At 55.5% G+C, this 13,025-nt stretch overlaps 1 protein-coding gene across 11 annotated transcripts in view; it reads left to right on the top strand.

Annotated features, from left to right (window-relative positions):
* POU2F2 (POU class 2 homeobox 2) overlaps positions 1 to 13,025 on the top strand; it is a 75,773-nt gene that overhangs the window by 42,505 nt on the left and 20,243 nt on the right. For 2 of the 11 annotated variants that reach the window (XM_072753763.1, XM_072753788.1), the window contains exons 1-6: positions 993 to 1,037; positions 8,224 to 8,289; positions 8,394 to 8,428; positions 8,562 to 8,618; positions 12,069 to 12,251; positions 12,490 to 12,771. In XM_072753763.1, coding sequence (XP_072609864.1) covers positions 1,010 to 1,037; positions 8,224 to 8,289; positions 8,394 to 8,428; positions 8,562 to 8,618; positions 12,069 to 12,251; positions 12,490 to 12,771 — 651 coding nt within the window. In that variant the 5' untranslated portion in view covers positions 993 to 1,009. Of the gene's footprint in view, positions 1 to 978; positions 1,038 to 8,223; positions 8,290 to 8,393; positions 8,429 to 8,561; positions 8,619 to 12,068; positions 12,252 to 12,489; positions 12,772 to 13,025 lie in introns of those variants that run through there. The other 9 variants (XM_072753804.1, XM_072753801.1, XM_072753783.1 and 6 more) reach the window with 5 other exon arrangements.

Below are 13,025 nucleotides of genomic sequence, written 5' to 3'. Positions count from 1 at the left end.
GCCTTTGTGTGACCCTCGCAGGTGTGCGCGCGGGGGCGGGGCGGGGGGGTACGGGGAGGGGAGCGGAGGGAGGGGCTTCCTCCTCCGCAGCCGGCCCCGCCCTCCGGCCTATTGGCTGGGCGCTGCCGCCCTCTGGCGGGCACGGAGGGAAACGCTGGGCCGGGAGCGCGGTTCGGAGAAGGGCCTGCGGGCAGTCCGGGGTCCCGGGGCTCCCCTTGCCGGAACCACCTCGGGCACCCGCATTTGCCACACACCCCCACCCCCGGCAGGCAGGCGTCTTGCCACTCCGGGCCAAGGCCCCGCCCCGTCGCCCGCGCTGCCACTGCCCACGGGCTCGGCTTCCTCTCAGTGGACGGAAGCCTCACCTGCGGACAGGTGCGTGGCTGAGTACCTCCCTTCCCACAGCCTTGCAGGACCGCAAATGTCTCCTGCTGTGCTTCTTGGCTTCAACGCTTTGGGGCTCTGGGCCTGCTTTTGGGCTCTGGGCCTTCGGGAAGGCTACCTCAACTCTCTGGTCCTCAGTCTTTTCGTCTGTAAAATGGGGCAAATACCAATCACCTCAAGAGATGGTGTCTGTCAAGCTTGGCATTGGGAAAGCCCCTCCACCCCCAAAAAAACGCTTCTAGCCAGTGTTTGGGATTCTTGCCGTTGTTGTAATGGGCCCACCCTCTCTCCCAGACCCACATGCTCTGTTCCAGATGTGTTTGCCTTGGTGGAAGCAGCTGGAGGGCTGGGGCAGCTGTTGCAGGCACCTCCTGGAGACTCAGCTGGAGGAGTCAGCTCCTCCAGCCTACTTGCCCTGTGCCTCACTACCCCCACTTCCCCAACATACACATGATTTGGGGTCCACCGCCTCCTGAGGTGGGCCTTTGGGCCAGAGTATTTTCCCTTCTGAAGGGGGCGGACCCTGTGGTTTCCTCCCTGGGTGACTTCCGGCTGAGAGGGCTTGGCCCCCAGAGAGGGCGGGGAGATGACACAGTTGTTCCCCCGGCCCCGCGGGGCGGGCAGCATGGTTCACTCCAGCATGGGGGCTCCAGGTAAGGGGCCTGGGGCCAGCGCCTGCTGCCTGCCCTGCCCTTCCTCCTTAGCTGTCTCCTCTAACTTTGGCTCTGAACCTCAGCAGCTCCCCTTTTCCCACCCTAGGTCCCCACCCTCAACTCCTCTTCCCTCTTCTCTTCACTCCGGACACCTGGGGGCTTTTGATTCCCCCCCCCATCTCTGCTGCAGTGTTCTGAGGGCTCTGGGGGTGGGGGCGGTGAGGATGGAGCCCAGTGCCTGTAGCAGGCTCTTATATGGAGGACCAGTGGGTGGGCTTCTTGGGTGGGGGCTACAGGGTGGTGGGAACCCTGAGTTGCAGGACTTTACAGTGTACGTGAGTTTCTATGTGTGTGAATGTGAGTGGCAGTTCCGAGTCCTCTGACTGTGACTGTCATGTGTCTGTGTGTGAAGGGCTGTTGTGTGTGGCATTGTGGGCTAGCTTTGGCAATGATCTCTTGGCTCACAGCCTCACTTCATTTGTCTCAGATGTCACCTCCTCAGGGAGGCCTTCCCTGACCTCCCTGTCTGGACTGGCAACCAGTCCCGCCATTCTTGGTCATCCCCTTGCCCTGCTTTGTCTTTCCTTTATGGCATGTATCACTGCCTGAAAATTTATTATATGATGGTTGACTGAGTGACTGTTGTGTGCCAGGCACCACGGGAGATGATTTGTATTTGTTGGCTCATTTGGTAAAATGTGTCTACTTCTGCATAATGATAGTTATCTCCCAGCAGTACTGATGGGACAGTTAAATGAGGTAATGTGTGTAAATGTTTAACACTGCCTGGAAGACAGCAAGCATCAGTACTGCATGATTGTTTCATTTGTGGCCATATAGATGTGAGTGTTGGTCTATGTCACACTCGTGAGAGTCTGCAGGGACAAGTCCTGGTTGGACCTGTGCCATCCTATGTGCATCTGTGTGTGCGGGCATCCCTGGGATCTTTCAACAACATATATTTATTGAGCAGTTCCTTGCTAGGTGTTGGAAATAGAACTGAAAAAGGCAGCTTTGGAGCTGTCCTGGAGCTCCCAGTGGGGGAGACAGACATGTTGCCAGACAGTGGAGGAAGCACAGGCAGAGGGGTCAGGGCTTGGATGCTGGAGACATGGGGAGCTGTGGGAGCCCAGAAGATTTGCCCAGTTGAGCCAGAAGGGTGTCACAGAGGGCTTCCTGGAGGAGGGGACATCTGGGCTGAGATGTGAAGGATGAGTGGTATGAGCAAGGCAAAGGAGGCAAAGGAGGGGATTGAGATGGAGGGAAGGCTACTTGCGGGATGGCACGTGATTATTTGTTGCGGTGACTGTACGTGCAACTATATATGCGTGTGCACACATACAGTGTAGACACAGAGATCCCGGGTGTCTGCACATGCATGCCATATGCTCCACCATGGACTCGTCCCTACCCGGGGTTGAATGGGAGCCTTGTACATGCTGGGTGCTGAGTTAGACCCCTTACTGGGGATTTTGCACATAACTGCGGTGCCTGCGAGGCCCACCTGGGTTCCCTGCCTGGATGTGAATGAATACACTGCATGCTCTCAGGCAGATCACTCATCCTGCCTGGGCTCAGCTCCACACCTGTGAATTAGGCTTAGGGGTCCACCCTGGCCATCTCCCAGGATGAGCCGATTCTGGGTGTGGGAGTGTGCACACATGAGTGTGTATATCTGAGTTGCCTAGGTATGTGTGTGTCTGCATATCTGTGTCCATCTGTGTGTCTGTCTGTGAGTGACTCTGGATGTGTGTGTTCACATCTGTGTGCATCTGAGTAACTCTAGGTGTGTGTATGCGCGCGTGTGTGTGCATGTCTCAGTTGTGTCTGAGCGACCTGAGTGTATATGTGTATGCACATCTGTATCTATCTGTATTTCTGTCTGTGAGTTACTCAGGTGTGAGTGTGTGCATGTGTATGTGTCTGAGTGACCTGAGTGTATGTGTGTACATGTATATCTGTCTGTGAGTCACTCTGGGCCATGATTCGGGATGTGTGTGTGTGTGTAAGCACAGGTGTGCATGTACATGTCTGGGTGTGTGTTTTGCATATCTACCCATGCCATTGTGTCTGGGTGTATGTCTTCTCTGCCTGGGATCTGTGCACACCTGTCTCCGTGGTGTTTGCATGGTCTCTGTCCTTGTCTGGGGCCCTGCCTGGCTGAGGCTGTGGTGTGTGTGCGAAGTAGCAGCCTGTTGTCAGCACAGCTGTGGGGCCACCCTCTCTTGTTGTGTCTGCTGCCTACTATCTCCATCCCTCCCTCCTGACAGCTCAGAAGTGTTTGCTCCCTTGAGGCCACCCAGGGACAGATGTGGGGTAGTGGGGGTGTGAGGTGCTGCTCCTAGGAACGCAGGGACCGGGCCAGCTGGGCCCACAGAGGTTCCCGGCAATGAGAACCCTGCCCACAGGGGCTCCCAGGCCACAGCCTTGATTGAAGTCAGCTCTGAAGGCAGGAGACCCAGGGGACAGGCTAAGAGGGGCCAGGAGGGGTGAGGGGCAGCCCTTGGGCCCTCTATATTTAGCCCCATTTTCGGTAAGTGCTAACGAGAAGCTGGCCCAAGTCTGCTAAAACCGGCTGGGGGAAATGCAGAGGAGAAGTGAAAGTCCGGGGAGGGAGGGGCAAGGGAGAGGTGGGGAGGGCGGAGGGGACCCAGAGTCCCAGGCCTGAGGCAGTGGGGCAAGCGAGTGTGACCCCAAGGGTGTGGGTAGCCCTGGGTGTGTCTCACTCCAGGGTGGTGGGATACAAGGGGCCCAGTAGAATTCTGCATTGCTTTTTCCTGCCTGGTCCTCTAATGAGTTAATGCACTGCCTGGGATGGGAGAAGGAGGGTGACTAAGGTCATATAACCAAGCAGCCTTTCTGTGTGAAGGAGGCTTTGAGACGGGCTTCAGAAGGCACCAGGGAGCCAGAGCATATTAGGATCACCTGGTGGGGGGTGGGGGGTGGGCTTTGCAAAATCAGATGTCCTGGTCTTACCTTGTCCCTGTGAAAGCAGAGTGTCTGGGTGGGAATAGGTGTCCTTATTTGTCTCGAGGCAAGAGAGAGAGGGTCCTGGGCCAAGGCTGACAGCTGCAGGACAGGCACCTGGGCCAGCCTCCTAAGGGGATTGCCAACGCCCTCAAGTGTTAGGGCATCTTTTGGCTTTGGATCTGTGGTGGAAATGGAGTTCCCTGTTCATCCTTGGTGGGGATGATTTGGTTCTTTTCTCAGGCTGGGTTCTGATGGAGGAGGAGGAAAGAAAGCAGGATGAGCTTGGGCCAAGGGCAACACTGGCAAGTTTGCCGTCAGCCCAGCCAAATGCTGCTGTAGGGGTGCCTGGGCTGTGTGTGAGTCGGGATGGGGGAAAGAATTAGGGAGAACAAGGGAAAGAGTGTAGAGATTTCCTCTCATGCCGCCTTTGCCTCCTCAGCCACTATCCCTGCAGAGAACCTTAAAGCTTTGGGCTGGAGTTGTGGCTCAAGGTCATGGTGGCCGGTGGCAGCAGAGAGAGAAGCTTGTCTGGGACAAGACTGGGTCCTGATCCATCTGAGACTCTTGTGTGCATTGCTTTATTCCAAAGGCACAGTCCCAGCCAGTGCTGTTATGACACCAGTGTGGGCTCTGAGGAGCTCACAGTCTGGGGCAGGGGGAGGCCATTGTCCAGGGAGACAGGGTGTGTTAAGGGGCAGGGGCAGGGGGGTTCTCAGATGAGAGAGACACTGACCACCCGAGGAGTCAGGAAGGACCTCACAGAGGAGGTGATGTGTGAGCTGGGATCATAAAGAGGAGCAAGTGGAGAAGAAAAGGTCGCCATGTGGGAGAAGAGTGGAGGCAAAGTCCGTGGGGTACCCATGTTCACCCGACTCACATGTCCTGGGCTGGGCAGTGTTAGGGACCCCATCTAGGACAGTCACAAGGGGAGATGCTGGGCCAGTGGGAACTGGGGTGGAGGGAATCACCGCCAGAGAGGACAGAGCCTGTGCTGGGTCCTGAAGGATGAGCAGGAGGTTGCCAGGTGGACAGCGTGGGGGGACAGCCTTCCAGGCAGAGGGACCAGCCCACGCCAAGGACTCAGGAAACTGTGTTAAATGGCAGAGAGACAGCAGGATGGAGGCAGGGGCAAGGAAAGAGAGAAAGCTGCGGGGAGGGACATTCTGCCAACATTTACCACCTATTCTGAGCTGGGTGATGCCAGGGACCCGGCAGTGAGTCAGAGCATGCCTGCCCCCTGGTCTGGTGGGAAAGGACAGGGACACAGAAGGCCATGGCCCTGTGGGCTCAGGGCTCGGCCAGTGGGAAGGCACGGTCGTGGGAAGCTGTATTATTTTCCCAGGGCAGCCCTAACAAAGTGCTGTACACTGGGTGGCTTAAACAACAGAAATTAATTTTCTTGAAATCTGCAAGCTAGAAGTCCAAGATCAAGGTGGCAGTGGGGTTGGTTTCTGCAGAGGCTTCTCTGCTCAGCTTGGGATGGCCGACTTCTTCCCTGTGTCTTCACGTGGTCTTTTCTCTGTGTGTCTCTGTCCCAATTTCCTCCTCTTATTAGGACACCAGTCATATTGGATTAAGGCCCACCCTAATGGTCTCATTTAACTTAAACCTCTTTAAAAACACTATCTGGGCTTTACCTGGGGGAGATGGGGAGCCATGGAAAGGTTCAGGGCCAAGTTGTGGGAAGGATCTCCTTGGGGCCAGATGGATGCAGGTAGGAAGTAGGGGCTGGGGACAGGGTTGGGGCAGGGGTCTCAGGGATGTTAGCAGGGGTGGAATGCAGGACCACGCCAGCATTAGTGGTTGTCAGGAGCTGGGCCAAGTTCTGGGCCATTTAGAGGTAGGATTAAGCAGGACCCCTGCCTTTGGTGTCCCAAAGTCAGGAGTGGGGTCTGTCACCTGGCACCAGCACCTGGTCTGTCCCCCTGGGTTTCTCAAGATCATTGGCCACTCACTGCCATCCAAGTGCCTGGAAACAGGACACGAGCTCCCAAAGCATCCTGACCACCTGTTCCCCACACTATCTTCTCACCAGTCTATGCTTAATAGTACTATGTACTGGCTTTTTTTCTTTTTTAGCTTTTAATTTTTTCTTCTTTTTTAAATGTGGAAACATAACATACCGACAGCAAAGTGCTCAAATTTTAAGGGTGCTGCTTGATGAATTTTTACCTATGTGTGGAACCACATAACCACCAAGCAGATCATGATACAGAACATTTCCCTCCCCCTGCAGGCCTCCTCACGCCCTTTCCCCGTCAGCGACCCCTGAAAGTTACCCATAATCTGACCTTGATCATCAGATATCATCTTGCCTGTTTCTGAGCTTCCTGTAATTGGAATCCTACCATCTGTCCGCTTGTGTGTCTGATGTCTTTCCCTTGGTGTCGTGCCTACAAGATTTAGTGGTGGGTGTGAGGCAGGGGTTTGTTTCTTCTCTTGCTGTGGGGTGTTTCAGTGTATGGACGTACCACATTGTGTCGATCCACTGATCGGCCTTGGGGGCCATTTCGAAAGAGCACATACGTCCATGGGCTTGGTTCCATGGTGGGCGGGACGGTTCCTCTGTCTCATGGGGACGCTTGTGCCGGAGCGAGCGGATGTGCTGGGTCCTGGGGAGGGGGTAACTCTTCAGCTTTCCTGGATTGTGCTTGTATCGATTTACACTCCCATGAGCAGTGTGTGACCTGGCTTTTTAATCAGGAATTTTAAACCCGAGTGGTGTTTCATGTCGAGTAACCCTCAATTGCAAAATTCCTGGACATTTTTTCCCCCCAGTTGCTGAGGACGTCCTAGCTCTCTTTAGCTGGCCTTCTTTAAATATCTTGGGCACAGAACACGCTTGATTTGGACAGCCCCTTTGATAGGGCATTGTGATTTAAGCAGGGATGTGGAGTGAGTTGTGGGGGAGACCTTCGGGTCAGAGTCAGGGTTATGAGTAAAGTCGGAGGCCAAACTGAGAGTCAAGGTCAGATGAAGGACTTGTAACATCTGGATGGGAGCTGGGATTCAGGTGGGTCAGGGGACTGAGAATGGGTAGGGTGGAAGCCAGGGTTTGTGTGGGGTCTAGGACCAGAAGGGGTTGGACTCGAGTTGGCCTCAGGGTGAACTTGAGTAGGGGTGACAGCTGGAGATGAGGTGGGTGGAAGTCACAGCAGGGGTCCACTAGACCGTAGCAGTCCTGATTAGAAGCGGGAACCCTGGAGTCATGAAAACAGGTGTCTAATCAGGGCACCTCTGCCATCTCTCTGTGCTTTTGGGTCCTCAGTTTACTCCTCTGTAAAATGGGGGTAATATTAGCACTAAGCTCTGAATCATACTTAACGCTGTGCTCAGCACCGGTAAGCACACTCACCTTTCCATTATCAGCATCAGAGTGTTGTGAGGAGAGAGCGTTGCTTCGTGTCCCGGTGCCAGCTTGCTGTTTGCCACCTCTCCTCATTTCCTGGGTTTACGAGACTACGGAATGGGATCATGTTTGTAGGGTGGGGCATGCAGGTTGGATTTGGGCGTGCAGTTGGGATTCAAGGCGGAAGTCCTAGGTGAGGCCTAGGAGTGAGTCTGAGGGCCTGGTCAGGGGCAGAGCCGGATGGTGTTGAGGTTGGAGTTCCCAGTTCCGGGTGGGGCTGCTTGGCCTGTGTGCTGGATATGAGAAGGGAGGCCGGGGGGCCGGGTGGGAGTCAGGTGTGGACAGGAACATTGTGGGCTGGGGGAAGGGCCGAGGGTGCCGAATCCCACGCAGAGATCAGAAGACTCACTCCTTTGGGGATGCTGCAGCCCTTCACACGCCCAGGCTCCACTCAGAGTGGAAAACATGTCTCACCCGAAACCTGGTGAGGCAGGACGGGTGCGCCTCAGGAGGAGGCCCAAGGCTGACTCGCTCCTGTGGAACATCACCCACCTCCTCCTGGGCACTGAAGTCTTCTCAAGACCACTGGCTACCTCCCACCCTGCCCCGGGGCCTCACGGAGGTGGCCCTCTCTGTGCCACCTTCTGCAGGGGTAAAAGGGACCAGGCAAGACTCCCAAGGCCTGAAGGCCCCTTCTTGTCTTGCCAGAGGCACAGTAAGAAGGACGTATCCCCTGGAAAGAGGCGTTTACGAGGTGGCAGGGGGTGCGGGGGGATTTAGAGAGAGGCCGGGGTAGTACTGGAGGAGAGTCCAAGAGCCCCCCCACCAGCTTCCCTCACCCCACTTACATCCCTCTTCTGTCCCCAGAAATAAGAATGTCTAAGCCCCTGGAGGCCGAGAAGCAAGGTCTGGACTCCCCGTCAGAGCACACAGGTTGGTGGGTAGGGGAGCAGGGAGGGCAGAGGGCCTGTGTGATGGGGGAGCTGCGGGGATATGGGGGCCACAGGTGATAACTCACTGTTTCCCTCTCATTGCAGACACTGAAAGAAATGGACCAGACACTAACCATCAGGTCAGGCGGGAGTGGTGGAGCAGGAGGGGTGGGGAGGGGGAGAAGGGACAGAGGGTGCCCCTGTGGGGGAGGGGTGGGGTGCCAGAAGCTGCTTCAGCTCACTCTTCCCATTCCCCACCCTTTTTCTCCCCAGAACCCCCAGAATAAGACCTCCCCGTTCTCCGTGTCCCCAACTGGCCCCAGCACCAAGGTAAGCATTTATCAGAACAGCCTGGGCAGGGGGACGAGGAGGGTGTCCTGTGATGGGTTTGCATCTGTGAGAGGGTCCCGCATGCTCCTGTGGGCCCTGGGCCTGAAGGGGGTGCACAGAGCCCTGATACCTTGGTGACAAGGCTCCTCCCGCCCCTTCTCACACTCGGGCTCCCGCCCCAGGCCTGTGACTCACCCAGGCTCCTTCCCCTTCCCTGGGGGGGTGGGGGTGGCCAGGGAAATCCCCCCCAGAGCCCCAGGGCGATGAACAACAGGAAGCTGAGGGCCCCGCCCCCATCCCAACTTCCCTGACAGGGGCCTGCCCCACCCCCAGCCCCCCAACACACATACCCAGGGGCCAGCTGACGAGGGGGGCACGGGGGTGGGGGGGGGACAGACCCAATAAGGATGGCTGAGGATGATGAGGAGGCTGGAAGTGGCCAGACAGAACAAATTCCTAATCCAGAGGGGCCCTGCCTGCTTCTGGGCACTGCTGGGCTTCCTGAGGTGTCTGGGGTTTGGGCCTCCAGGCCCCAGCCTGGTGGGTCCAGAGGCCTGAGGGCGGAGGGCAGGGCAGGGGCGGAGGGGTCCTGGGTGAGGTTTGGGGTTGGGATCAGAAACTATTCTGTAACCTTGGGAAAACCACCCCCCACCCCCCCATCCACTGGGCTTCTCAGCTTCCTTTTCTCTAACACAGTGGGCTATCAGGTCCCGGGGCTTCTGAGGTACCGTGTGCAGCTTCGTGGGTGGGTGTCTTGTGCTGAGTGAGTAGGCCAGGGCCCAGGGGAGAAAGAAGGGCTCTGGCTCTGGCCTCCTTCCCTCCAATCTCAGGTGCAGTTCTGGCCTTAGCCCTTGGAGCGGAGCACGTGTCCATCGCCCTGACCCTCTCCCTCCTCAGCTGCATCACAGCAGCCCTGCTTCTCTGTGGGGAAGCCGGGGTGGGGATGGGGGGGGTGCCCTGAGAAGGAGGGGTTCTCCCTACCCTTCCCTGGCCTGGACCCCGGTTCCTCAGGAAAGCCCGAGGCAGAGAGGGTGTTGACCTCTGACTCCGGCCTCTGTCCACACCTCGTCCTGTTCACTGGGTGCCTTTCCTTTACCCAACTGCAGTGATTTACGTGCTCCCATCATGATTTCAGACACATTCACACACCACCACGTACAACTACTTACATTGCACTTGTGTTAATTGACTTCATTTTAAAAAACATTTTATTATGGAAAATGTGAAGCAGATACAAACGGAGAAAAAAAGAGTATCATGAAAATAAGCCCCCAGGTACCCATCAATCAGCTTCAACAATTTTCAGCTCATGAACTGGCTTGCTTTTTCAACAGCTCAAATAAATGTTTTTTAAATGGAAATTTCACGAGTGGAAAATCAGAATCTCTTGCCATGGAAATAAATACAATGATTTTTTTTAAAGTAATCTCCACATTCAACGTGGGGCTCGATCTCACAACCCCAAGATCAAGCGTCGGTGCTGTACTGACTGAGCCAGCCAGGCACCCCAACACAATGATTCTTAAAATGTACCCAGGGACTCTTGCTTGCTGACGAGTCTAAGCCTGAGGCTTTTCCTTCATTTGTTTAAAAGTCAGATGAGCAGTGTTGGGGGTGAGGCATTAGAGCCATCTTAGCAGCCAAGGGAGGCTTTCTCAAGAGCTGAAAGGATGAAAGAAACCTGAAAGAGGACTAACATCCTCACCGTGTTGTTGGATGTGAGAAGGGGAGTTTCTTTAACTTTTAATTAAAATATGACACACACAGAGATCCTCAGTGTATGGCTCTGTGGATTTTCACAAACTGAATACCCGTGTTGCCAGCACCACTAGATCATGACACAGAACACAACCAAACTTCCAGAGGCCCTTGATTCCCCACCAGGGGTTGCTGCATTCCTGTACCCCGTAGACTTTCTGACATCTGTATCCATACCTGGGGGGCACACCCCTCACCCTCTGTTATCTGGCTTTTTCCAGGCCTCTGTTCATCTCACTCTGAAATTCAGAATGCCACACCCTCGCCAAGCTGCTGTGTCACCTTGCACAAGTTGCTTTCCCTCTCTGGACCCCCTTTTGCAAAATGCTGCTGGGACCTCTGCAAAATGCAGTGTCCCCTCTGGCCCTAAGCGTGTGATTCTTCAAGCCATGCCTCCTCCTCCCACCCTGACATCTCCTTTACCACCTGACCTCCCAGGCAAGCCCGCTGTGGTCTGGCCTTTCTGTCTAGGCGAGTGGGAAGGCCAGGACTGCTCTGTGCTGGTCTGGCCTATGTGTTTGGTGTGAGATGCCTCTACATCCTACACAGAGAGATGAGGAGGGGCTCAGTGCACTTCTGGGGCAGAGACTGAAGGCTGGCAGCATCTGGACCACATCTGGCCTACATATGTGCTTTACTCGTCCTGCCAATGTTTTTGTTTTTGTTTTTTAAGATTGCTTTTTGTTATTGCTTTAGATTTTTGTAATGAGATTATTTGTTTGTTTATTTATTTATTTATTTATTTATTTATTTATTTATTCATGAGAGACACAGAGAGATTGGCAGAGACATAGGCAGAGGGAGAAGCAGGCTCCCTGCAAGATGCCTGATGCAGGACTGGCTCCCAGGACCCTGGGATCACAACCTGAGCCAGAGGCAGACGCTCAACCACTGAGCCATCCAGGTGTCCCTTGCTTTAGATTTTGTAATGGGTGATTGGTGGGAACAGAGGAGGAGATGGGCAAGCTTAGCCTTCCTCTTCTGCCCATATCACCCGTTTGTACTGTCTGTTTCTATACTCATTTGAATTCCAAATCCATGTTCCAAGGCAGTATATATATATATATATATATATATATATATATATATATATATATATATTAATAACCTAAGGCCCTTTCTTCCAGTGAAGCCTTACTCCATTAATGAGAGATGTACCTCCGGCTGAAGCAGATGACCAATGGGGACCTAGAATTCTATTATTTGATGTCATGAGCCCCCTGCTGGCACATTTCCCATTTTACAGATGGGGAAACTGACACACCTCCCAGAGGGGGAAACTGCTCTTCAAAGGTGCCCCTCTCCTGTAAGGAGTTTGGGTGCAGGGGGTGTGTTAGCCCTACTGATTTTTTTTTTAAATTTAATTAATTAATTTATTTATGATAGTCAGAGAGAGAGAGAGAGAGAGAGGCAGAGACATAGGCAGAGGGAGAAGCAGGCTCCATGCACCGGGAGCCCGACGTGGGATTCGATCCTGGGTCTCCAGGATCGTGCCCTGGGCCAAAGGCAGGCACTAAACCGCTGCACCACCCAGGGATCCCAGCCCTACTGATTGATGAGGAACCTGAGGCTAGAGGAGTGGCCTAAGATCCTGGCCAGTCAGTGCAGGGTCTTGCCTCTGTACCCCAGTGCGCTCCTCCTATTCCAGCCCAAGGCTGCTGTTGCCACACATATCCTCTCTTTGGTTCACAGGTGGGCATTCTCTCTGGCCTCCACTTAACATTCTGGGGTCCCGGACCCTGCCTCTCTCCCCCCCAGATCAAGGCTGAAGACCCCAGTGGCGACTCAACCCCGGCAGCACCCCCGCCCCCCCAGCCGGCTCAGCCGCATCTGCCCCAGGCCCAACTCATGTTGACGGGCAGCCAGCTAGCCGGGGTAAGTACTTGGGCAAGGATGGGGATGTGGGCATAGACCAGCCACCTCCCATCAGTTACAGGACCAGGGGGTGTCCCACCAGGGCCTCAGCTACTCTCTCACACCTGCCTCCTGCCCTCCTCAGTCCTCCTGGAAGACTTGCCATCTAACCTGCTTGGCTCAGGCACTAACCCCTGTCTGCCTTCTCTGCTCCTCCCTCTGTCCCTCCTCTGGCCCTGCCACCCTGCACCCCCCACAGCTCACGGCGCTGATGCCAGCACAGCAGCAGCTCCTCCTGCAGCAAGCGCAGGCCCAGCTCCTGGCCGCCGCCGTGCAGCAATCCAGTGCCGCCGCAGCCGCCGCCGCCGCCTCCTCCACCTCCTCCTCCTCTTCCTCCTCCTCTTCCTCCTCTGCCTCCTCCTCGACCTCGCAGCCCCCAGCCTCCTCTGGGGGAGGCGACCTGCCACCACCACAACCTGCCAGCCAACCCCCTGGGACCCCACAGCTCACCCTGTCCCAGCCCATCCAGCTCACAGCACAGGTAAGGGCAGCCCTGGGGGGCACATGCCCTCCAGTGGAGGGCCCACAGAAGCCCGGTGTGCGGGGGCTGACTGGTCTGAGTGGACGTTTCTGACCACTGCTCATGTGCCAGGCAGCTCCCAGCAACCCTTGGAAGCCTTGGGGGATGCTGTCACCCGTCTCAGTGAGGTAAAGTGAGGCTCAGATGGAGGACATCCTCTGTGTGGTGGAGAGCCTGGTGCTTTCTGTGTATCTCGCTGAGGGTTCCCAGCCACC

Source organism: Vulpes vulpes, chromosome 1, assembly GCF_048418805.1.
Source record: "Vulpes vulpes isolate BD-2025 chromosome 1, VulVul3, whole genome shotgun sequence".
Taxonomy (NCBI): Eukaryota; Metazoa; Chordata; class Mammalia; order Carnivora; family Canidae; genus Vulpes; species Vulpes vulpes.
This window is presented reverse-complemented; position numbering and strand designations above follow the sequence as displayed.